At 44.5% G+C, this 26,898-nt stretch overlaps 1 protein-coding gene across 5 annotated transcripts in view; it reads right to left on the bottom strand.

The window, feature by feature from the left end:
• Positions 1-23,171, bottom strand: part of evla (Enah/Vasp-like a) — a 67,289-nt gene extending 44,118 nt beyond the window's left edge. For 2 of the 5 annotated variants that reach the window (XM_023828319.2, XM_072699314.1), the window contains exon 1: positions 22,719-23,171. In XM_023828319.2, the coding sequence (XP_023684087.1) occupies positions 22,719-22,723 (5 nt within the window). In that variant the 5' untranslated portion in view covers positions 22,724-23,171. Of the gene's footprint in view, positions 1-10,033; positions 10,264-22,718 lie in introns of those variants that run through there. The other 3 variants (XM_023828317.2, XM_023828320.2, XM_023828324.2) reach the window with 3 other exon arrangements.
• Positions 23,172-26,898: the final 3,727 nt, after the last annotated feature.

Below are 26,898 nucleotides of genomic sequence, written 5' to 3' on the forward strand. Positions count from 1 at the left end.
AGCAAAACAGTCCATTTTGACACTAAACAAGAAGATCCTGACTTACCGATTACTGGTGCGATGTTTATTATTTCATTCCAGAATGAATGAAGCAGATGCCAGCCAAATTAAACAGTCAAGTGTTGAAATAACGGCATGATACAATCATATCGAGCCTGAGGAATTTAATTTCCTTCCCTTCCGTAGTTTCAGGCTTGTGACATAACCTTGCCGTAATTGCTTTCTGAAGCTCAATGGCAAAGCAGGCTGGTCCTCAACAATAGCTAGCAGATCCCATCCAAGACAATGAAATCTCACAGGCTAAATAAACAATGGGCAAAAGCAAATCAGTGACTGGGCCTGTGGTTCTGCTGGGAAATGAAACAGGTAGCTTATCCACCTAAAACTTAACAGGGTATGAGTAACATGGGTTAATTATTCATTTACCATGTTATGAAACACTAAGAATAGTTAAATATGCCACACTACTAACTGCAACAATTGTACAACTGTTGTTCCTCTTCGAAAATGACACTGCTGGTGTAAACTGATAGTCTGAGGTATCGCTTGTGTTTCCAGATTTACCCCACACAAAAATTCCCTGAACTGATCATGATTTCCAGGCGAGTTTGTCCCATTACTGAATCATCCAAATAAGAGTACAATGCGGACAGAGAAAACGACAGGATGTGAAGATGCTGGGCTAATGGAACCTCTGACACTCTGAGGTGCTACATCAAGCAAATGTGCATCATTTCTGGATCTGTCACATGACCTGATTTATTATGTTGTATATATAAAAGCCGCATGACCCTCGAGCAAACGATTTCTCCTCACGAGCCGCAGCCTTCGAATCCACCATCCACGCCCGCCTCCGGCATCATCCCCGCTCATTGCGGGCAGCCGAGCAGCGCAGCACGTGCCAAGGTAAATAGGAAAGAGCCTCACAAAACGGGGGCCCGCTCCAGAAAGACATCTGAGTCAGCTGCTGTTTAAGATTGTTATATAAAGGGCATGCTCGCCTGCATTTCTGTGGGTCGGGTACCATGGGAAAATGTCCTGGTGGGCAAAGAAGGCATCATTAAGAAAATATGTTTAAAATATATATGAGATAAATAAACTTTGGAGGAGTGCTTCAAAAGGAAGTTTGAAAAGGAGGTGTTATATGGAGAAACTGATTGTACATGCTTGAAAAATACAGTAAAATTGAATCACAAGGCGTACAGGAACAAGTGATGTTTTTTTAGGGGGGGGGGGGGGGGATGGCGTTTGAAAGTTTTCCAGTGTTTCCAGCTACAGCCACAGATCAAGAAAATCTATGTTTATCTGACTGTCCAACACAACCACTTTAACATTCCCTTGTTTGCTTGGAAGTAACCATAAACTCATCCCATAATTTCCAATAAGGCTAAAAGCTAACTGTCAGTGCCAGCACTGATTCCAATGAAATATGCTAATATATGTTAATTATCTGTTAGAAATTTTGAAATATTTGTTAAATCTGTATCATAAACTACTTCCTTGAGTACATTTTGCTGAATAAAAGTTAATTTAACATAGGAAATCTGAAGAGTAATTGAGTGTATTTCAACCCATATTTCGATGTACTTTTCCAGCTGTTAATGCTAATGGAAAGTAATCATCCCCTCCCTTGATCCTGATTGCTGTAGAAACAATTTTTTTGTGACTTTTTAGTAACTATTATGGGCAGTTCTAAGGTAACAGGACATCCGGGGCTTAGCCTAGAGTCCTGTCGATGAGTTGAAGTTAAATATTTAAAAGAGTAAAATTCTATTAGTCTATTCTATTAAAAATATATTAGCTCTGCGTCCATGGCCGCTCTGAAAAACCACATTATACATCATGCATATAATAAACAAGACATGACTAAGAAAGCTTTGCTAAAATATTCCAGGCTTTGGCCTCGTTAGCCTAACCCTGGCCACTGGCCTCCTCTGGTGACTGCCTTAGTTTTTCTGCTAGCAAATTAAGTCTGTATACCTTTGTCTGGGGCTCAAGTGGATGAGCACAGGGGTGGGCATTAAATGAGGAAATCTTAGGAAATTGGCTGGAAACGTACTTTATGTGAGGTGTTCTATGAAGTGGCAAATGGCCATTATGACGGCCGTATTCTCAGTTCTGCCTGAGTGTTTTTGGGCCTGAAGAACAGAAAGATTTGCCTTTATTGCACTTCCCACTTCACTGGGTCAGCCCTGCAGGACCATGTTAATCTATCGCCGTGACAACAGAGTGGGGTCTCCAAGCGGCCTGGAAAATGAAGTCACCAGAGATGGTAGTGTGAGCTTTGCGCTGTAATAAACACTGAACCTCTATGAGTTCTGAGCTTTCAGGCTACATTTCCAATGAAGGCATATTTAAAACAGGAAGAGGTAAATTATGAAAAGTGCTGAATAAAGCACTAGCCTACGATCTGATTACACAGTAATCTGATGGTCTAAACAGACGCCTTGCATGTCATATATTCAGTATTAGAGTCCTTTTATGTATATTGATATTTCACTGATACCCACTGAGATTTTTTTCTTCTCTTTACCTCATTGTGCTTTCCATGAGACACACATCCAGGTGAGAGTAAGGTTGGGGGTGACAGCAAAAGGTCAGCCACCAGCAGCTGGGGGTTAAGGGCATTTCTTAAGGGCCCACAGACATGTTACTATACTGCAAGGAGGGGCTTGAACCAGCAACCTTCTGATTATAGGCACAGAGGTTTAACTTGCAGAGAATATATTGTTGCCATTTACCATCAGAAATATACGACTGTATTATACAAAAGCGCAAGAGACTGATTGTTTTGGTATGAAGGGGGAGGGGGGGGGCACATTACTTCCTAGACTAGTCTAAGGCCTCAGTCTCAGAAGATTTACTTTATTGGTACATAAGCCAAAAGCTATATCTAAGGCTACCAATACATCACAATGAAAACACATGTTCTTTTCATGTGTATGTTGTCTTTATTGCAATCACTTGAGATTTTCTCCTGCTACACTCTCTCTCCTGTCAACCCCATCATCTATCACCATGCATCAGATAACAAACAAGGCTGGGAGTAATAAGCAAATTACACATGGTAACTAAATGCCAAAGCCCATTCACAATGAAGTACCAGTACCATTATACTTGCAGTACCATTATAAATCACATGTCCTTGTCATCGGACCTTTCAGAATATAGTGTCCGTTCTGATGCCCCATTGCCTTATATATCTGATTCCTGAGTGATGTCACTTCAGGACTCTGTCCAGAACTACGCTGGGGCATTTCGGTCTACCAGGAATGCAGAATTCCGGATTCTCAGCCCAAACAAACTTTGCACCATGTCCCGGATAAGTGGAGTCCCTCAGCAGGCATCCAGAGGAGTATTTGGGATACCGTGGTGCAGAAGGAGGCCAGGTCTGCGTGCATCCTCCCTGCTTCCGCCCAAAGCTTCACCAAGGTGACCTCTGCTCCCTCTCTCACTGCACTGGCTGTGGTTCACACCCCTCACTGCTACGTCCTCTGCCCTAACCATCATTCCAACACCACACACTCAGGCTATGACATACCCCAGACTCTGAGACAACGAGGTATGCACACATGGCCTTTTTAATACTGGACATCCCCCATACAAATCCCCCCTCCCACAAAAAATCTATGCACATCACTTATTTACGTCCTGCTGGTATTCGCGAAATGTCAACCAGCAATCATCCTGGCTCCTCGTACTGAATTAGCAATTCATGAGTACAGTCAAATTTGGTTAGTATCGGAGGTTTGTTGACAACAAAGATATATTAAGGGAGGATATCTGTTGTAGACGGCAATGCATTATAGCCTGCTGTCACAGGGTGATGCCTTCCTGGGCCCACGCTGATGAAATGTAGCCCCACCCACTGAGCGTTCACAGTGAGCGATACAGTACGATAAAACAATTGTGCCTGACAGGTATGTGTGTGTGTGTGTGTGTGTGGTTAGACCAATCACAGGAAATGTGCTGCTGAGAGGCAAATAGCTTTTTATTTCTCTTTGTTAATTTGGTCTTAGTGCCACAGGTAATTTCCAAAATGATAAAAATATATAGGTGAGTCTGTAGTGTGATTTTGTCACCAAGTGAATTGTTTTGGGACAGGCCCACCTGATTTTCTACTGGCCCACCCAGGCTATGATCTCTGGCTCTGCTAATGCCCAGCAGAAGTAGCTTTCGTCATAATGATATCTCCAAGGTGTGAGACCCCAAACATATACATAAGCCCTCAAAACTAACCCAGTACCCTTGAGAGCCTGTAAATCATTTTATGAAACTGGTAAGGAGGACCTTATGCCTGAATGATCCATACCTTTACTGCCTGTCCTATTAAGAAACATTCCTATGTTAACTTAACTAATGTTTTACATGGTGCATCCTAGCCTAATTGGCTGAACACTGTCTCTTAAAAACCAGAGGTCTGGTGATGTGATTGGTGCAAAACACTCAGGTGGTACGCCAGCAGGGACCCCTGGTCTCTCCGTATACTGTTTTAGGTGACTAGTCAATGTGCAGGGCAGAAATGCCAAAGCTTCATTGTCTCCTGGAATCCCATTGCAGAACAGCGGGTTCAAAAACACTGCAGCACACTGCAAACGTTAAAGGCACAGGAAACGAGACTGCTCTCGTGAAATGATCTTATCTTTCCAGGTAAGCTGCCCCCTGCGTGCCTGAATGGATGGAATGAGTGCAAGTTTAATGCTGATATATCAAAAGGCCAAACCCAATGAAAAGACATATCAGGGAATGAGCCTAGCATAGACATATAAAACATGTAGATAAGTACTAAATGGGACAACAAAAACAACTGCATTTACGGTATAATAAGTACTTAGTCTGTTTTTGGCCGGCCCAGCAAAAAAGAGATTTCTGTTCATTTACATTAAAGAGGAAAGTCCAGGAACGCTAAGGAACCTGTTATTATGGGGAGGTCGCAGAACAACGAGAGTGCATTATAACATTTTAAGCTGTTATTTTTTTGTTACAAACCAGTAATCATTTTGGAGTGAAAGCTCTTGGCATGGGGGAGGGATGTTCCGGCGTGCGGAAGAGATCCCCGAAGCGGGATTAAAGCGGACTTCCAGGAAGATTGTTAACCTGCTCCACCATAAAGCCCAAATTAACCGGGATTTAGCTCTCATCTGGGCAGAGAGAGAGTAACGCACGGGGGCCCACCCGGACATGCAGGATGGGTGAGAACAGCCAAAACCATGTTTGTGCCATGGAATGTAGAAACAGAGAGAACAGTCCACGGCATTTAAGAGGGACTTGAATATCACGGAGCCTGCTTCTGAAACATCACTGCTGCATACAGGAGCTCCAATCCACAGAGCTCTGTGAGATTTCTGTAATTTAGGAAGCACTCAAACTAGAACTAGAGACATCATATTGCATACTAATGCTTGTTAACTTACTAATACTGGAAAACATGGTGCTTCAGCAATAACTGGAATGAACTTTTTCTAGCCTATACTTGCATAATTATTATTCATGAACATCTACAATTACAGAATTAACTTTTTCTAGGATATAACAGAGGTGCTATTTTTTTTACTTGGAACTATTCTGATGTGAAAGCTTGTATTTAATTTTACATCTAAATATACAGGCTTGACAAAAGTAATTTCAGGCCTGAACAGCTTCTGATGTGATCAAACAGTAATCATTTTGGTTTAAAATAGTCCCACTATATTTAGTCTTCTTTGTGAAGAGCACTATTATTTCTTATTATTATAAAATATCTTCAGGAAGCTAAAGGAAAGCAGATGAACAGCATTCCTAGGCTTCCCAAGCTGTGGCACACCCGACCGAGAGGCACGTTTTCCGGAAACGTCCGCCGAGGCATTATGACAGATCGCAGCCCGAGGACCTGCAGCCTCCCAGTCTACTGTGGGCATATTCCATATAATATGACTGGTCATTGTCAACCTCTTTGTTTGTGTGCTTAATTTAATTGACCCTATGTCCCTCTCCTATACTTTGATGATCAGAAGTCCATCCTTGAACATTGGATAAGCTGTAGATTAGCCTCAAAGGGAAAGCAGACCCGCTAAACATGAGGTCTTAGTGCTTCTTGCTGAGGAATTAATGGTCTTATGTTCGTAGCAGGGAGGGAAGTGGCTCCGTGAAGCTTTACAGAGATGGGGACCATTGTTGCCACTGTGTCCCTGTTGCTGTGCACCAGTTGCCCTCTGAATGAACACCCACCTCTTAACCTTGGCCACAGTGGGGCTTTTCTGAACATAAAGGCTTCCTCTCACTCTGCTTTCAAAAGATGACTCCTCCTCTAAATTCGGCCACACACACACAGACAGACACACACACACACAGACAGACAAACACACATACAGGCACACACACACACACACACACACACACACACAGGCACACACACACACAGACACACACAGACACTGACACAGACACAGACACTGACACACACACAGATACAGACACACACAGATACAGACACACACACAGACACACACACACAGATACAGACACACACAGATACAGACACACACACAGATACAGACACACACAGATACAGACACACACAGACACACACACACAGATACAGACACAGACACAGACACACACACACAGATACAGACACAGACACACACACAGACACACACAGATACAGACACACACAGATACAGACACACACACACAGGGGAACAGCACCACTGATCCCACCCCAGCCAACACTGATCCAACACAGATAAAACATCTGCTTTGTCCAGCTGTCTGACAGCTCTATAACATCAGGCCTGCTTGCCTATTACCCTCATGCTGGAGGTCTCCCCATTGCCTCTCCCGGAGCCAAAAAAGCAGCTGATTGCCCAGCTATTCAGGGACTGCGTTTGTTCAGTCGTGCAGCCTGCAGCACTACCACTGATCAAAAAACGTAATCTGCACAAAATCCCACCATATAAATGGGTAGAACTGCGCTTTCACAAGCAGCACAGGGCAGCATCCACCCCTCATCTGCTCTGCCCATTACCCATGACCGTGCATCCAATACGGGGCCATTGTGAGGGGGGGGGGGGCGGCTTTAGATAACAGCATCTGATAAACGGCTGAATGACCTAGTAACGTAAAGTAGGAGAGAGTCCAGCCAATGCAGACAGGCTCCAGGGCTGATGACTCAGCCAAGCTGCCTACTCCGCATCCCTCGCCCACACATCGATCCCTCGCCGTGCGTCCAAGGCGATGTTTACGGATAAACAGGCCAATTAGCCCAAGCATACGGCTCGCCCGGCCTTCCCATGGCGGTGGTGAGGGGGGCGCCGTATAACTAACCGACGGGGGGTATTCAGCCCCCTCAATAGCTGGCAGAATACTGCCGCTCGGTGCCCAATTGCTGAGCAGCGCCATGTGCTGAGGGGGTCGCGTCCCGGTGGCTGCCCCTGAACCAGCTCTGCCGCCCTCTCCCCTCGGTGAGAGGAAACCCTGTCGTCTCTCCTGGATGACAGCAGTCTAGAGGCCGAATGCAAGTGCTTGGAAATGGCTAACTGTAATATATTCTGATGCATTTGGCCTGTTTAAACAGCTTATCATAATGCAAGAACAGGTTAGACCCATGATTCTTAAGCCAGTCCTTGGAGACCCCCGTACAGTCCACATTTTTGCTCCCTCCCAGCTCCCAAAATAGCTACACCAGGTATTTGGTGTGCTTGACGGCTTGGTTCATTCTTGATTATTTGGTTCAGCTGTGCTGGGAGCTGGGAGGAAGCAAAAATATGCACTGTCTAGGGGTCTCTGAGGACCGGGTTGGGAAACACTGGGTTATATAATATGCTAGGATCAGAAAATTAAGCATACAAGGCTTCTGTCAATCAAGGCTTATTATCAAAATTTTTTGTGCATTATTACTGGGATCATCTACATATGAGTATAGAGAATAATCCCCAGGGACAAGAACAATATGATCTGAGAACTGCGAAGAGGCAAACAGGCAGCCTCTGGGATGTTCAATGAGTATGCCTACCCTTCAGTTCTAAGAGGCACCATCTTTAGCTCAGTTGTAAATTATGCATTTGCCCTCGCAGGTCAGAGTGAACATGCCGCTGTCAGGCATTAGGGTGAAGCCAAAGGCAGGGTCAGATCACTGTGCACAGTCAGTCACTGCCTGCTTTAGCTTAATGGGAATCGATAAAGTGTTCAAGGGGGAAGTGGATGCGACCTGCTGCTGACTGCCTGACAATCCCACACATGGTGGATTTTGAAGCCTCATTTCCCCCAGTGTTAATAAGTACAGCCCTAGGGTTGCCAGAGGGAGGAGGGAGCTCATTACCAACAGTGAGCTGCTGGGGAACTGCAGTCAAAAGCCATATTAATGGAATTGTTTCGCCCTGCCTTCCTGTCCACTGCCCTCGTCCTATAACTCCCTCAAAGCCTTGCAGACAGCAATCTGTCTCCCTCACTCCACCTCCCGAGTTCCCCGAGCACCAGGAACGTTCCCAAAACTGTGCCGTCTGACTCCAAGCCTGCTTCCAGCACAGATCCAGCCGATGTTCCAGACTGAAACCCAAACTTCTGGGCATTTCTCCACTAATCACAAAAGCACAAAGATACTAAGCAAACAGGCAAGCGAAATGCAATTCAAAATCAAGCAATAGAAGCTGAGAAATAATGAACATTTTTCTGAAAGATTATATACTCGGTCTCTGAAGGATGTTAAGTGACTACAAAGACGAAAACAATCTGCCAAAAGAATGAAAAAAATGATAACAGAGATATATAAAAATATATAAAAAATAATTTCACCATTTCATGACAGTCATTCTTTGTTATGGCAGAGTCAATCTAGTCCTTCCTGAGACCTAATGGAAGCAGATACATCACAATGCAGAAATTAAATCAGCATTAGAAATGCGATAAACTAATAGAAGAAAAATATATACCTCGTCCCCTTCTGAGATTTCCAGACCACTTTGAATAAATCTGCTTGTCACAGTAACTATTGAGCTTATCCATCTTGTAGCTATTGTCAACATACTGTTCCTGCGCTATGCTCTGAAGGTCCATCCATCCATCAATAAATCCATTTCACATAATTGCTTAGTCATGCATTCATGCAGTTTTTTATCTTTCCTGAGGAAATTCTGTGTAAGCACCTCGCTCAAAGGTATAACAGCAATGCCTCTTACACAACCTGACCCAGAAACATTTTGGCCCTTAAGCACTGACCTACCAGCACCTACTACATCTGTACTGTGAACAGTAACGGAATATGACAAACCTGTCTCAGGGCAATGACCCCCCCCCCCCACCTCAACAAGCATCAGGAAATCTGTAGAGCCGATAGAATTATCTGCGGGCATAGCGGGCAGTGGATCAAATGAAGGCTTAATGTTTCCAGTGTCCACTGGCTTCCTTTGGCATCACTACTAGACAAACTGAATAGGCTTCCAATTGAAATCTCATTTAAACCATAACCCAATAGTGCAGTGCATAACCCTGTGTCTGGTGAATAATTGGACTTTGTGGAATTTGATGTAGTTCTGATCAAAGACAACAAGAATTTAAATCATGTTTAAAATTAGGGTCAGTAATTAAATTGACATTTTGCATCACAATATTGGTTCAGACGGTTGGGCTCAGCGCAAGTCAAGCATGTAAATGCCTTCGACAGCACGACATCACAGCTGCTCCAACTGCAGCACCTCCATCAGGGATCGTCACACGCGAGGCTTGAGGAGATGTCAGTAAGCCGGGAGGCAACTCTCATCTCAGAATCCCATCAAGCTCAGCTGACACAAAGACGCTTCTGTGTACAAGAGTATTTCCCTGCAAACAGACACAATCCGCCACCTAAACATTCACAGACCCTTTCTGGCTACATACTGTTTGTTTCCTGTTAATCCTTGTAGTTCATTTACTGCATTAACTTGCTAACACACGCGCTCAGTGATTCTGGGAGGTCAGACGATGGGCAGCATTCAGAACGTTAGACAGTCAGCATTCGGCTGAGGACGCTGACCTGACTCTTCCTATCTGAGGTATCTCTGGAGATCCAGGCACCTACCTGCCTTTGTGGTCCTTGAGCTGAGCCCCCAAACTGTAGTATATCTGGGGGAAGTAGAGTCGGTGTGACTGTAGGTTTGTGTCCATTTCTCTGGACTCTACCACGAAGCAACAGAAAAGCAGATTTCTGTCCTCCTTTCGGGGATGATGTCAGCACCCGATTCCGCTCCTCCCATGTGACGATGCGACCCGGACACCCTGCCCCTCTCCTGAGCACCTTCTGTGGCTTCTTACCTCATTCCAGGCACACTAACCTATTTACCTATTTCCAAAATTGCTGCCAGAGATTAGACTAAAAAAAAGCATGTTGAAAAAACATGAGGAACAGAAGAAAAGGTTTCCTCATTTATTTTTCCTGTTGTTTCTGCCACCAGTGTGGGAGAAGAGAGATATGGAGGGCAGATGGGATCTCTACAAGAGAGAATCTGCGCAAATGAAAATGGGCAAGAAGGGTATTCATCGACAGATGACTGCAGGTCTGATCACATGACCCTTCAGGGTGCTGGCAGGCTGAACACTGCAAGGGGACTACAGCTCCTGCCCCCCCCGCGCTCCCCAGGCTGCGCTCTCCCACTCCAGCTGTGGCAGAAAAGGCATCAAATCAAATAAATCTCCTCCCCCTATCTGTCAGGCCTTAGCTTGGTCAGATGCTCTGGAACGCCAGGCCGCCCGGCACATGCCAGACGGAGCGATCCGCTTGTCCCAACTCCCAGGGAGGGGGCAGGGCCTACAATTGGACCATGATAATCACCGGGGTGTGCACATACGCACACATGGAGACACGCCGGTCTGCAAAGCAGGACAAGTATGTGTGTGGATTTGCTGGCGGGGCCTGTGTGTAGTCTGTGTGTAGTCTGTGTGTAGTCTGTGGGTAGGCACTCAATGACTGGAGTGTGGATGGTTATGGTGAACGCAGGTGCATTATGGTGAATACAGGCATGATTTATTTCATACAAAGGGCAGAAAGTATAGGAGTTCAGGAAGGACTGGTGATCTTCCAGCCTTTCACACTGGACGGAGCATCTGTGCAGACAGTAGCATAGAATTCAAAGAGCAGAACTAGCAACTAAAGAATCAATTAACGGTGTTATTTGGAAAGGTAAGTCACATGTGGGCCCGGGTCAGTGCTGGAAGGGAACCTGGGCCCCCAGCTCACTGAGCCATTGGAATGGGTTAATTGGAGGAATGCTCACTATCTGCCTGCAGCCACTGAACCATGTGTCCATGGTGAGAATATGTTTCAGGACACGTGGACCTCCGGTCACAGTTCATTAACACCCCTGATGGCCCGTCTGGCCTTTGCTGGAATCCCTGGCTTTTGTGGGAAACACTTATCAAAATTCCCTTCATCGACAGCTTCGTTTCCGCATTATAAAACACGTGGCGGCAATCGAATTAAAGCATTATGTCCCAGGGAATTGAAAAAGCCTGCAGTGGAGAATGAATATTGCATGCAGGCGGATGGAAGTTATTCTGCAGACAAGGAGTCATCAGATTAAAACAGAAGCTGACATAAGCCCATAGCTCGGCACGTTAGAGTGGGCATGAAAGAGCAGAAAGACAGGCAGGCAAAAGACACAGAGGGGGCACTGGAGCCACTTGGCAACAGCCCCTCCCCCCCACTTGTCGCCAAGCAGCAGATCGCATTCTAATCCTTAAAGGGGAAAAGCACCTCCAGTTCTGAGCATGCTCAGTGAGGCTCTGTGGCCAAGTGTTAGCCATCACCAGATTTATAGGGGCCAGCCCAAGGAGGAACGAGAGGGAGAGAAGCGAGCAAAGAGTGATGAAAAGAGAGGGACAGACAGAAGAGGGGAGGGGAAGTGGGGGGTGTGGCAGAAGCCACAAGGAGAGGGAAACAAAGTGCGAGACACTGCCTGGAGGGCAGGGGGTCCTGCACAGACTGTGGGGCACATTCAGTCAAACGATCCCCAATCTCCTTAAAGATGGTGCTACTGAATACGCTGCTTATACTGAGATTACAGAAATCCAGCTTCATAGTCTCTGCTGGGGTGAGTGAAACAGGGGCACTGTGTGAGGCCAGATGAGCACGCTGTGAAGTACACACACACACACACACACACACAGGAATACACACACACACACACACATAGGAATACACAGACACACACATACACACACACAGGAACACACACACAGACACACAGGAATACACAGACACACACACACACAGGAACACACACACAGACACACAGGAATACACACAGAGAGCCACAGACACACACACAGGAACACACAGACACACACACAGGAACACACAGACACACACAGAGGTTTGTAATTATATTTTTGTAGGGACTCTCCATTCACTCTAATCCCAACCTCTCTGCCCTCATTGATTTACATTGATCCAAAGAGAAAAATTCTGTTAACCCTACAAAGCGCACCTCTACCATCCAACAAGCTACCCATCCAACTAGCTACCCATCCAACTAGCTACCCATCCAACAAGCTTACATTCCACACATTCCCACCTTCATCCACCCCAACTGCCCAACAATCCAGTTTATTGACGATGCTCCCATCCGCACCCCGAGTCCTATTCCAGTTCCGCTCTGTGTTCCTCTGCCACATGACCCCCTTCCCACATGGTCTGGCTGCTCAAGGAGCACCTGCTGAGTCACGGCAGGAGGGCAGCTGGAGAGCAAATCCAGAAGCAGCCTCAGCTCTGTGGATTTGAGTCGATTCCTGCACAGGTCTCTGGCCTCCAGTGAGATCCACGCGGCCATGTGACGAGCAAGAGACCCAACACAAGGAGCCGTGACAGGGAGGCAAGGCGCCAACATGGCAGACTTACCCAGGTTCATCAGCAGAGTACATGGCAGGCATCAGAGGAGGAGCAGGAAGGCGATGGGGGAAAAAAGAACAATGGGGAGCTGTTTAGGAGGTGGGGGAGGAGGTGCAGAAGGAGAGCTGGAGCTGTCAGCGGGGGCACCAGGGGCCAGGTGCCGCGAGTTTCATTCCTGCTAGAAAAGGCAGGGAGCTACACTGTAGGTAAAGTGGCTGTGAACAAGTGGGGGGATGGGGGGGAGGGCATGTGATCTCCACTGGCCAATCAGCATGAATTGGCATGCAGCGACTGCATGCACTCTGATGCACTGAAAGGATTGGAAGGTTGCTGATCTGATCCCTTTAATTACTGTACACACTCACATTTCACAAGCGCACACTACGAGGAACAGCCTGGCGGAGGGGGGCACCATTTTAACACAAATAGCTGTATTGATCCGCATTCAGCTGTTGCCCATGGCATTTTCAATAGCGACTAGGTAGCACTAGCAGGGCCACAGCACAGCTGCTGCCAAACGACCTGTCATGTGACTTCCTCCCAGCAACCTTTCAGCGTTCAATAACGCTCTCCCTGTGTGAACTCTGTCAATGAGGAACGCCTTCGAAACTGGCTTCTAAGCATGGCGGGATGGCCACGTGCAAACACGCCCGGACAGGGTGCGAAAACAGCATTTACTCTTCAGACTCTCCGTCTGCCAGTGTTTCTAAATATACAGTTTCTTTGCTAGGCTCAGCTGTCCTGTTCTGCTAGCACTCTTAAATACGGCAAAATGTATCCACATTTCTAGCTACTGAAAAATTGATCAAACAAATATATAGTCACTCATTCAATCCACATAGGGACCAACAGCATGTATCTACCTACCGACCAGGCCAAACATAATAATCAACCAAATAAAAGTATGCATTAATAGGTGCGTATTTATACTGGAAGCAAATATATTACTGACCATAAATATTGTATTCCAGATACAGATGAGTTTCATCAGATTCATAATCTATTCAGATTCATCTGATTATTCTACACAGGGGGTTCATAAGTGGGGAGGAAAGTCTAAATGATTCAGGGGGCCAGACATAGGCTGTGCCATTCTTAATTAATCGTGTTACACAAGTTTGATATGTTAAGATAACCAAATAGCAGCCTACAGTCTTAACAAAAATGTCTGGAAATGTGTTCAGAACCTGACAAACATGACACTGCTATAGCAAGTCTACTGCTTCTCAGCCACCTCACTTATCATGCCCCCGCTGTATAGAATTTGCATGGCCTCCTTGTGTTCCGGAAAGTGGGTCCCACATATTGGACTGGTATCCCATCCACAGTGTCCCTGGTCCCCCATAATTGAATGGTACCCCATTCAATGGTACGCTGTTGCCTGTGATGGACTGCAATCCCATTCAGGGTGTTCCCTGTCCCCCATGATGGACTGGTATCCCATTCAGGGTGTTCCCTGTCCCCCATGATGGACTGGTATCCCATTCAGGGTGTTCCCTGTCCCCTATGATGGACTGGTATCCCATTCAGGGTGTTCCCTGTCCCCCATGATGGACTGGTATCCCATTCAGGGTGTTCCCTGTCCCCCATGATGGACTGGTATCCCATTCAGGGTGTTCCCTGTCCCCCATGATGGACTGGTATCCCATTCAGGGTGTTCCCTGTCCCCTATGATGGACTGGTATCCCATTCAGGGTGTTCCCTGTCCCCCATGATGGACTGGTATCCCATTCAGGGTGTTCCCTGTCCCCCATGATGGACTGGTATCCCATTCAGGGTGTTCCCTGTCCCCCATGATGGACTGGTATCCCATTCAGGGTGTTCCCTGTCCCCCATGATGGACTGGTATCCCATTCAGGGTGTTCCCTGTCCCCCATGATGGACTGGTATCCCATTCAGGGTGTTCCCTGTCCCCTATGATGGACTGGTACCCCATCCACAGTCTCCGCTGCCCCCTGTAAAGGACTGGTATCCCATCCACAATGTCTTCTGTGCTCAGTACTTCTTAGGATCACCAGGCTTGTACTAGATGTGCAGGCTATAAAACCGGGATGGGTAATACGCTCTACACACGTACCTTCGCCATCTTTATTATTACTGCTTCCATACATGTATAGGCTACTCACTATCGTATATGTCCTGTACGTAACACAAGCATGAAATGTATAATTCAAGAGGCACACATGTTCCAGGCTGATTAAACTCAAAGAATACGGTTGTCAGCAGCAGCCTTATCAGCGCTGCAAACAGAACTGAAACGTACCATATATGCTGCATGGAAATAAAGAAATATATGGACTTTGGGCGGTACGACAGCCTCCTATGGCACAGAGGAGATGGCTCTCAGAGACGATGGGGACTGCCAGCCTAGTGCTCTCAACACAAACACTGACCTATATTTTTATTCTCCCTCAAGTGCTTCCAGAGAAATGAGTCATTCAGCATGTTTGTGCTCCCTGGTATTTTGAGCAGATGTAAAACCAAGACATCCGCTCCAAAGAGGAATCAACCAGCGGCCCAGTTTTACATGTCTGACCCCGTTACCGCACCCAGCACTGAGGTACAAATCATGTAAACATGGACTTCACATTCTGGGAGACACTGGGGGGGGGACGCGACTGGTGGCCTGGTCATGTGTCTGACTGAGGACTTCCTCTTGGACTGACACCAAAGCTTCAAAGAAGACCTGAATGCATCACAGGCTCAAAATCCATCAAAAAGGATGAATGAATACTTAAAAAGGATGCAAGATGAGAACTTACTGTACCCATAAGTACTTCTGCTTCTAATGGATTCAACAGACAATACAGACAAGTGCATATATTACTGAACTGCAGGAGGGTGCGTTTCATAGAATAGACACCAGTTCACCCAACTGCATGTCTTTGGACCACTGGAGGAAACGGTATTACCCAGAGAAACCCTACGTGACATGGAGACATCACGCAACCTCCATATACGCAGAGCAGGGATATCCCACAACCCCCAGCCCTGCAGGCATGAGGAAACAGTGTTACCCACTGAGCCGCTGAGCACTACTTAATACATAAAATAACAAAAAAACATATATTTTGAGGTCATTACTATTTTACTAGCTCTGCATTGTCTCCTTCCCATGCCTGTGAAGTGCGCAGGCACTCTCCCGACCGGCTTTGTGCTGCGCCGCTGGGGGACTGGGCGCTCGGCTCGGTCAGGCTAGCCTGCCCTTCACTGACGATGCCACGAGGTGAGAACACAGAAAGCCAGAGGGTAATGCTTCTGCCCGAAGCAGCCCGGAGTCCCATCTCTGGCTGCAGGTGTGAAAACGTCACATGTACTTATGTAGGCGTCGCTTTTCACTGTTGAACTGCAATAACACTTTCAAGCCTCACAGAAGGTGTCTGTGTAAAAGGAGGGAGAGGAATCAATCATCCTTTTCAGTCCCGAGGGGGCTGACATCTGCTTCCTACCCCGTCTCTGGAGCCTGGTACGGGGACCACTCCCCCCTCCCCCCCCCCCCCCTACAAAAAACCCTAATCCACAATGCACCAGCCAGCCACTTCCCAGGGGACGATGAGGAGGAAGGACGAGATGGCAAGAGGAGCCGTTTCCGGGTCGTATATCAGCCTGGTTCCCCGCCGCAGACCATCCAGAATTCAGCAGATCAATATGTGCCTTCAGAGATCCTATTGGTATGGAGCGGGATGTGTCAGCGGACACTGGGACACAAACACGGTGAGACTCTTTAGCAACCGATTTAGTCCAGGGGTAAGATACAGGACCAGTCAATGGCAAAATGCATCCATTAGTGCCGGCATTACAGGGCGTCACATGGTGGTCTCCCCATCAATGAAGATGCAGGCAGCAATGATCTCTTCGTACACAGAAGAAGAACCAGGATTCAAACCCCCAACCCAGTGGTATGAGGCACCAGTGCTGACTGGTGGATCTAAAATCAGTGGATATTAAATTCATTTAATTTTAAACTAATTAACAGAAGACAAATCAACAGGGGTTCAAAATATATTTTTAACATTTTTATTAATAAACCCCTTTCAGTTCGATGCCTTGCATGAACTGCCACCTGTCTCATTATGCCACAAATCTTTCAAAATAAAGTTTAAATATACCAGGTTAAATTTAATAATCACTACTCCCCAGAAACACAAGCAGTCTTTCTGAACTTTTCCAAGGATCTAGATGGATGTGATTTATCTGTCGGCACTGGCTGGTGGCTACGGAATGGAATCCAACAACACCCACTGCCAGAAGCCCGGGAATATTTACCCCCAGCAGCATTTAAGGGCAAAGTGAAATCAGACCAATCAGTGTCAGTCAAGAGGGAAATTAAACATCAATTGGATTACGGTGGTCAGAGGTGGATAATCCAGTTCCAGAAAGTAAAAATCCAGACAAAGATTTTGTTTTAACCAACCAGTTGAGTATGAAGAGCCACAATCATAGAGTACGCAACTGACTGGTTGAATCAATATCCTGGTCTGTATTTTTACTTTCTGGATCTGGACTATCCACAAGACTGTGATCCCCTGCCGACTCACTCCAGCGAAGATGGTATGAAGAAGGGCGTATCTTCAATAGCAGTTCAAAGCCTGTCTGCTCTATGCTACCCCTTTTGAATGAAAATGCATTTATAGTAACTACCCGCATGACAAAAGTGGAGTATTTTATGACGCTCTATCACTCAGCCTCCCTGTAGAACACACCACAATAGTGAAAAAGTACTGACTCATTATTATCATGAGTCAGATGGGATGGGATACAAGTTGGGTGTATTATAAAGCCACTATAAAGGCAAATAGACAAGCCGCCACTTCTTCTGCTTAACTTTCCATGCACACAAACCAAGTATATATTCACACTGGATGGACTAGCAGCAGGTCAGAGGTTCGAATCCCCTTCATCATCCTTCCCTCCCGCTGTGTGCACTCTGCTTGACATCGGTAAACACCACGGCTGGCACCTCTCTCTCATTTTCCATTAGCTGACAAATTTAATTATATATGTGGCCAAAAAAAAAGGGTTGGACATATTTTAAGTATTGCTGTCATGCATCATAAACAAAATGGCAAACCATTTACTCAGCCGCTGGCTTGGATCTCGGTCTGGATATAAATATCAATGCACAGCTAGCATAATAATGCCTTTACGACGTTCCCGGGTCCATCTCCAGATTGTTAAGGCAACCCACCCTGCAACGGCTCTAAGTTTAACTTAGACGTAAGTCAGGGTAGGGGGTCACATAATCTACATGGTCCACATATTTCAGTGAAAATATTTAGCTCTGCAAACACATAATAGGCTTTGGATAAAAGTTGTGGGTCTACAAGTCAATGCAAATGTTAAAATAACAATGAAGAGACACTGAATAATTGTTGTACGCGTGATGCTTTTTCTGTTACATATAACTGAGATGAAGCAGAAGTAAAGACCCCCCCCGCCAAATTCCTAACCTTGGTTTGCACTTGGAGATTCTGCTGGAATAAAATGTCAAGCTGCGCCTGCAAGACAGAGGGCTGACAGGTCTGCTATACAGCGCCCAGAGCGGCGAATAATTAACAGTGTCAGTAAGGCAGAGGCTAAAGCCTCCAGTCAAGGTTATTTGTACAAGCGTTCGACGGAAGCCTGGCGCTGTACCTGTGAAGTAATGGAAAAGCTTCAGCTAGCAGGCCAGTAAGAGCGGCTTCAATAAAGGCAGCTGCTAAAGCATTCGTTAGATTATTATTACTCTATTTAACTTTTATACAGCCAGACACAGACTTGGGCAATTTGGTTTCAGTACTTCTCCAAAGGGTCCAAGTGCTGAGATCCCTTCCTGAGATCTGAACTGGCATTTTGCTGGTTTCAATATGTTCAAATGTGTGTTAATCAGGTCCTACAACCATTACAAAAAACAAAAAGTTCACTTTAACAGGAATAGCATCAGTACTGGTGGAATTTACACCCAGTGGCTAATTTATTAGCTACACCTGCTTGCTAATGCTGACAGCCTGGTCCTCAAAACAATGAATCATGTGGCTGCAGCTGAATACATGCAGCATGCAGACAAGGTCAAGAGGTTAACTTACTTAGGTTTGCTTAGATCATTCGACTAAGCACTGAGGTGGCCAAGACGTCTGAGCTAAGTGATTTTGAACACGGTATGATTACTGCTGCCAGACGTGGTGGTTCCAGCTCCTCAGACACAGCCACCTTGCTGAGATTCTCATGCACTCACTCATTCAGTGTCACACACCCCAGGATACACATACCCTCCACATCCCTTTAACTTCCCCTCCCAATACTGGTTACTTTAACACTGGAAACTTTAACACTGGAAACTTTAACACTGGCCGACTATCCTATTTAAATACATTTATTTGACTATTTATCTGTTTTTTATATTTTATACCCTACTCGTTATTGTGATATTTGTCTATTTCATTTTTTTATGTATATCTTCCTGAGACCCCACCCATTCATTTATGCCCATTGTAGTGGACATTTTCTTTTTGCATCTATCTTTTCACCGATGTAAGGAAATATATTTATTCCTGTTGTACGCTAAAGAGAACATGCTGTGAAATTAGAAATAAACATAAATTTGAAAAAAATCTAAATTGTAAGATGTCTTATTTCCTCCAAAGACAAAAAACCTAAAATTGAAGGACACTTTTCTCCCTGGGTCTCAGTAGGATATGAATATACAAATCACAAATCTGAGGAAATGCGAATCTAAAGTTTACAGAGAATGATGTGATGAATAAAACACGTCCAGTCAGCAGCAGTTCTGGGGGTGAAAATATCTTGTGAATGAGGGAGGTTGGAGGGAAATGGACATAACTTCAGGTGACAGGAAAACTAAATAGTTAAAGATAACAGGAAGAATGTAAAGATGACAGCTCATTACAACAGGGATGTGCAGAATGGCTTCTCTGAATGCACAGCTTGTTTACCCTTGAAGCAGTTCTGGAGGCAAACGTGGGTCCTACCCGATACTCGCTAGGAACAGCAAATAAAGTGGCTTTTTAATGTATCTGAACCACAAAGCATACTAAGCCTTAGTGTTACACAGGTTCAAAACACTATTTACTCTACCTTTCTATGGTATCAAACCCACTCGAGTGCAGTGTGACAGTATTTAATATTGCAACAGATGTCAGACCAAAACAGCACGTTAATCTGGTCACACATTTGCATTTTCATGCCTTTACAGCACAACACAGGTGATAACGACATGTTTCAGGGTCCTTCTGCTCTGCTGTGCGTGTTGCATTGCTCCGTAACGCCTTATCTGAATGTATTTGTTTGACGTTCACAGTTATAACCTTGCTAAAATGTGTTTATTATGTCGGTTGAAGGTTCTTGTGGGCTTGTCAAGGAGCCAGACACCAGATTTTATGGTCTAGCGTATCATCTCACACCTTCCCCGGCAAGTCGGCATCGGTCCCTCACCTCAAACTGGATCATTTCAGTTTTGAGACTTTATAGGTTACTTCTTATCCTACATAAATCGATATTTTAAATATCTCTTTGGCTGTTAGAAATGCAGTGCAAGTCCAAAGTGAAGTTTGACAAATAACTTTACCTGCTTCTGTACTCGCTAACAAACTTCAGTGAAATTACCTTGGAATCAGCTGTCTGCTCATTTCAAATGTACACCGGTAGCCAAAATTGTGGAAACACTTCCAGCTTTTACAGATTGCCGAGCCTTATTCCATTTACTCCAGTTACTTCATTAATTGTCCAATATAAGATAGGCCGATTTGTAAACATTTTTTGATTGTTTCTAAACATTACCGCCAAAATTTGTATAATTTTGAAAGCGCAATGCCAAAAATACTAGGTTTTTCTACAATTTTGGCTACTAGATTATAAATCATCGGCCATTATATTTAAAGAAGGAAACGAATTATTATTATTGTTGTTCTTGTTTTCTATAGTTAGTGCTTACATAAATATTTCCGGGGTCTAATTAAAATGTCTTTCATGTGCATTAAATTTCCGAATACAACTACAACTTCCTAATGCAATTCCTAATTTACTAACACAATGTTTCAATACTTTGTTCTTGTTACTGTAAACTAATGTGTAATAAGGGTAAAATAATACATGACTGTTGTAGTAGTTTTGTATAAAATCAGCAATGTCTTGTACATTAATTAGATAGGCCTATTATATATCTCAGAGTAGATTAACATACAAAATTCCATTGAACTTTGCTCCTGCAGCTAAGGAGAAGGAGCAGGCGTCCATGGGGGTAGGCCTCCATCATCCTTTCAGGCACCAGGATGGTGATGGACTGTCAGGGTTTATGCTCCAACCCGGCGATTCAAACTACCCGGGGACCTCAGGAATATGGGAATATGAAGCTGGCCGCCGTGTAAAAGCTCCACACAGAGCAGGGGAGCTCTCCGGTGACAGGCTAAATATACGGCCGTTTCCCATCGAAGGAAACCTGCGGTGATGCATTTGGAGGAAACCGGAGACGTCTGCACATTGCTCACTTTCCTTATGAGAAACCCGTTCCCCCACCCTGGATAGAAGATGTGGTCTACTGTCTCCGCGGCAGATTTCACACCCAATGGACACCATATTAATAAATTGGAAAGCTTCTGCTTAATAGGAGGAGGCCCACTGCTTACTATAACAATCTGGATTTTCAGCTTCTGCGTCTCCCAAATAAACTTTGTTTTATGTTGGGTACGATCAAACAGGCAATCAAAGCACGTGTCTTACTGGCAGGGGCTTTGCTAGAAATTCTGGAGCCCCTGACCATCGAAACCTTTGAAGGAAAGCAAAGGGAAATATTTCATACATTATAAATTGCATGCATTAGGATCGTGATGTACGGTGCATGTATGGTAATGTCTTTCTTATAATAATATCCATTTAGATATTAACTAAACGATTAAAAACAGCAATCAGTGCCAATAAATATGGACATCCCCATAATAGCACGTGGAGACTAGATCCTTGGCTTTACTAGGCCATATACACATCTAGCGTTTGCATTTTCCCGTTTTTGTTCAGTAGCCTCTCGCACGGTGTCCTCGCCCCTGGGGGTTGGCGGAGGTTAAGTACGTCAGTGTTGGGAGGAATGGGGGGGGGGCTACGGAGACCAGGAGGATGTTTACGCAGCGCGCCCAGGAGGGGTTGTGCTTTTTACTGGACCCGTGACGCTCACGAGGGAGCGAAAAGGACCCGGCGCTCCGTCGCGCGCCGCCTCTATTGACGGAGTCCGCCGGTTTATCGGTCTATGTTCATTCAGTAACAGAGGGCCGCCTTAATGAACATGCCCTCTAGTCGAGTTGTTATACTAAATCCAATGAAAACTTTTCAGCTTATAAATTATTTAGAGAATTATCTTAACATCCTTCAAAATCGGTGCTCCTTATAACCTTTTCACGGTTTACAAACGTATGCGTAGCCTCGTTTCCATGACAACGTGGTCTCTCGCCGCAGCCCTCGCTATAATGTGACAGAATAATGGGTCGGTTGTTTATCAGTAAATCTCTTTTATAATATACTAGCATACTCTTATTATTCAGTTTAATTTTTACTTAAAATATGCACCGTTCAATTGCATATTTCTAAAAGTATGTAGTAGATAAACACAGTTTACTCTGTTTAAATTACAGATACACACTGCCCCACCTTCGAAATTATAGATAGAAACACCACACTAGTATCATTTGCAAATGCACCCGGCAAAACGCTGCACTTATTGTTATTAAAAAACTAAATATATACAAAAGGTTCGGATTATCCCCCAACGATCTGGAATAAAATATAAACGAAGACTAAACTGCAGTAGCACGCGTCCGCCGTGTGCAGCAAAACCACATCGCGCTTTGATAATAAAGACCTGATTCAGAGCGATAGCATGCTTGCTGTTGCTTACCTCATTTTCCTCTTTTTAATGAAATGATGAAATGAAGGATCAAAGGGATAAACTGTTTTTCCTCCCCCACAAACTTTTTGCAGGAGGTCTGAATCACAGCAATGTCAGTAGTGTGATATTAATAATTAAACGATTAACACACCAGTATGCCTGTCAGGCAATGTACTGTTAGTCTGCTGCTGATGCTGAAGCGGAAAAACTACAGAATGATCCCAAGCATTTCAACCGACTAAAACTCCGTTCTCTTTCGTCGTTCATGTATCTCTTTAATTCCATGGTCGGGCGACGCTGACCGTTGTCTCTCTGAAAACGCAGGGCATTGTGGATGACAGCTGCTCCAGAGTTGCCATCTTTTCTCCTTCCCCGTAATGTTTCAAAGAGAGGTACAGATCTAATGGAAATTCAGCACAAAGCGACCAGCTATCTACTGCCCACTGGCGACAGACAGCAGTCGCCACCGCTCCTGAGAAATCAATGCTGCGATTGCGCGCTCTCGCTCGCTCGCTCTCTCTCTCTCTCTCTCTCTCTCTCTCTCTCTCTCTCTCTCTCTCTCTCTCTCTCTCTCTCTCTCTCTCTGAGACACAGACTCGCGCACGCAAACACACAATATACGCTCACATACACATGCTCATTGTTTGGTGAATTGTTGGACATATTTTTTATTGGAAAGTTTTTTATTTTTATTTGTCCCATGAGGTCAAATTCACAAAACCAATCTGGTAACACTTAATGCCATGTTTTTAGTCATTTGTAAACACATTCATAATAAATAAAAATGCATTCATAAAGGTATGTATAGTTCATTATAGATGTGAGCTGCATATCATAAAACATAATGAACATGGTTATAAAGTGTTATGCTTTTTCATAAATATTTATAGCCATGTTTAAAATGCTTTATGAATGTATTATAATGCATTATGAATGTGTTTATAAATTAAAAAGTGTTACCATCAATCTTTTCATAGTTGCATTTTAGCCCAAGATTGATGCTAGTCCAGAACAGGCTGATGTCTTTTACAGGCTGCTGAAGGCTCAAAATCGTTTTTTTTTTTACCAGGCAAACGAAGATCTTATTTTTGTATTTTTGGGACCTGTGTTGTTTAAGAGATGTTGTTTGGTTAGTGCATGAGAAACTGGCCCAGGGTTCTGCACTGTCAGGAAAAAGTACTAATTTGTACGTTTGGATGTATGATTACTTGTCACTAGGGATGTTCCCTCACAGGTCTGCCAATTGTTTCCTAGCTGTAGGTAGATGTACCATTTTGTCTGAAAGAACAGAAATGAGTAACATATTTATAGCATTTGGGGAACATTACTGTTGTTCGTACCCTTCTCTGACTGTGTGTTGGGTGAGTCAGACAGCTGGTTCTGCCTCTTCCCCCTTGTATATGCCGAGCTGGGCTGGGCTGGCCTGCTATATTCCAGAGACTGTAGCAAGGAAAGGAGCTAATGAGCAGATAACACACACATTGGTGTCGCTTTGGGTGCTGTCTGTTGTGGCAGGGAGGGGAGACCTATGACAAATGGGGAAATTTGCCATTCCGTACTGGGAAAACACATGGGGTTAAGGGGAAAAGCAGAAGGTCTGAGACGAGGCACCTGGAACTGCTTCTTCTGAAGGAGACTTCCTGACCTGCCACGAGTGATCTCTGGAAAAGAACTCCGGGATTCTTGGAAGCTCAGCAAGCCCTCGGTGGATTTCAGCACAAGTACACAACCTGGGGAATATCTTGTGCATTTCCAAGCTGCACAGATTACTTCTGCTTGAACTGTGCAGCAAGCCACCAAATAGCTTTAACTACTTACTTTACTTTTTAATTTAAAGTAATGCAGTGTATCTGTGAACAGTCCTGCACTAGAAGATGTGTCACATCTGTAGAAAAGCTTCAATGTATAGAAACAGCACTGTGGTATCAGGAATTTTCCCTTTTAATGTTCATGAAAGACACCAATTTATCTGTAAGGAAAAAGATAAAAGTTTGACAAAGTAACTATTCCAAGTACTTGCTATACTAAGTACTATCTATACAAAATAATAATTAACATGCCAAATCATCCATAGACTCACCATAAACTGCACTATGGATATGCACTAGATGGACAAAGGTATTGGGACACCTGGCCATTACACCCACAGGAACTTTTATTACATCCCATTTTAAATCCATAGGCATTAATATGGAGTTGGTCCCCCCTGTGCAGCTATAACAGCTGCCACTTTTCTGGGAAGGTTTTCCACAAGATTATGGAGTGTGTCTGTGGGAATTTTTGCCCATTCATCCAGGAGAACATTTAAGAACATAAGAACATAAGAAATTTACAAACGAGAGGGGACCATTCGGCCCATAAAGCTTGTTTGGGGCGAACTTAACTAATAGCTCAGAGTTGTTAAAATCTTATCTAGCTCTGATTTAAAGGAACCCAGGGTTTTAGCTTCCGCTACACTAGCAGGAAGACTATTCCATACTCTAACTACACGCTGTGTAAAGAAGTGCTTCCTCAAATTTGTTTTAAAATGTTCTCCCGCTAATTTCCACTTATGGCCACGAGTTCTAGTATTTAAACTAATATTGAAGTAGCCATTTGACTGAACAGCATCCAAACCCGTTAGAATCTTATAGACCTGGATCATGTCCCCCCTTAGTCTCTTTTGCTCAAGGCTAAACAGATTCAGCTCAGCTAACCTCTCCTCATAAGACATTCCTCTAAGACCAGGAATCATTCTCGTAGCCCTCCGTTGCACCTTTTCTAAGACAGTAATGTCCTTCTTAAGGTATGGTGACCAAACCTGCACACAATATTCTAGGTGGGGTCTTACACTGATGTTGGTGAGGTCAGGCACTGATGTTGGGAGTGAAGACCTGGCTCGCAATGCATACCAAGACATTTTGGACAATTCTGTGCTTCCAGTTTTGTGGGAACAGTTTAGGGAAGGCCCTTTTCTGTTCCAGCATGACTGTGCCCCAGTGCACAAAGCATGGTCCCTCAACCCCATCAAACACCAATTAGATGAACTAGAATGGAGATTGTGAACCAGACTTTCATGTACAAAATCAGTGCCTGACCTCAGAAATGCTCTTCTGGATGATTGGGCAAAAATTCCCACAGACACACTCCAAAATCTTGTAGGAAGCCTTCCCAGAAGAGTGACAGCTGTTATAGCTGTAAAGGGGGAACCAACTCCATATTGATGCCTATGGATTTAGAATGGAATGTCAAAAGAGTTCCTGTAGGTGTAATGGCCAGGTGTCTCAATACTGCTGTCCATATAGTGTTCATCAGAGCCCTATAACGTAAACTAAAACCCACCTTAAAGCAATAGTTTAACACGTCTACACAAATAAGTACAATCTAAGTTACAACTACATACATTTTACATGATACTAACTATGCAAAATAATAAGTAGCATCTCAATCTTCCATAGAATCAATACAAATTAAATCTCCACCAGAACTCTATAATGTAAATTACAACCCCCTTAAGGAATAATTTTATACGCATACACAAATAATTACAATATAAGTTTACAAAATTAAAAAAAATGCACTTTTACACGATTCTCCTGCCATTCTAAATTTCATAGGCTGTTTACTGCTGTAGGCCCAATTTTTTTTTCTTACACTATTTCAGCCTTTGACTGTCCCTCCTGATCTGTGGCACTGTACCCATCAAACAGCAAAACGGACCAGCCTACTTATGTTCTGCTTCTAAATTTAACACTGTTCAAAAAATGCTCTGTGATCAACAGGTTAGTCAACACAGGGGAAAGATCGAAAAGGACAAATACTCCACATCACAACCATGCATGGTTTCAGTGAATTTATTACATATTTACTCCCAAACACAAATGAGTTGAACAATATTAGTGTTGACGTGTAATGAAAACTACCATTTCAACCAAGTCTTCTCCCTACGTACATTTCCCACCAATAACAGTACATCGCAATGACAGGTACTTCATTTTTTGCTTCTTTTCTTTTTTGACAACCCAGCCTCCCTCAACGCCCCCTCAACCCCCCCCCCCCACCCCCGCCCCCGCGCAGCCCCCCCCCCCCCCCCCAACAATCATCACTGCAAGTTTTCCTAATTCAACTTCATTTCACACTTCTCAAACAGTAACCTGCATCATCCTCTTCACGCAAGATATGCGACAGGAGCAGAAGTCATTTTAAGCTG

This window comes from Paramormyrops kingsleyae, chromosome 14 (assembly GCF_048594095.1).
Source record: "Paramormyrops kingsleyae isolate MSU_618 chromosome 14, PKINGS_0.4, whole genome shotgun sequence".
NCBI lineage: Eukaryota > Metazoa > Chordata > Actinopteri > Osteoglossiformes > Mormyridae > Paramormyrops > Paramormyrops kingsleyae.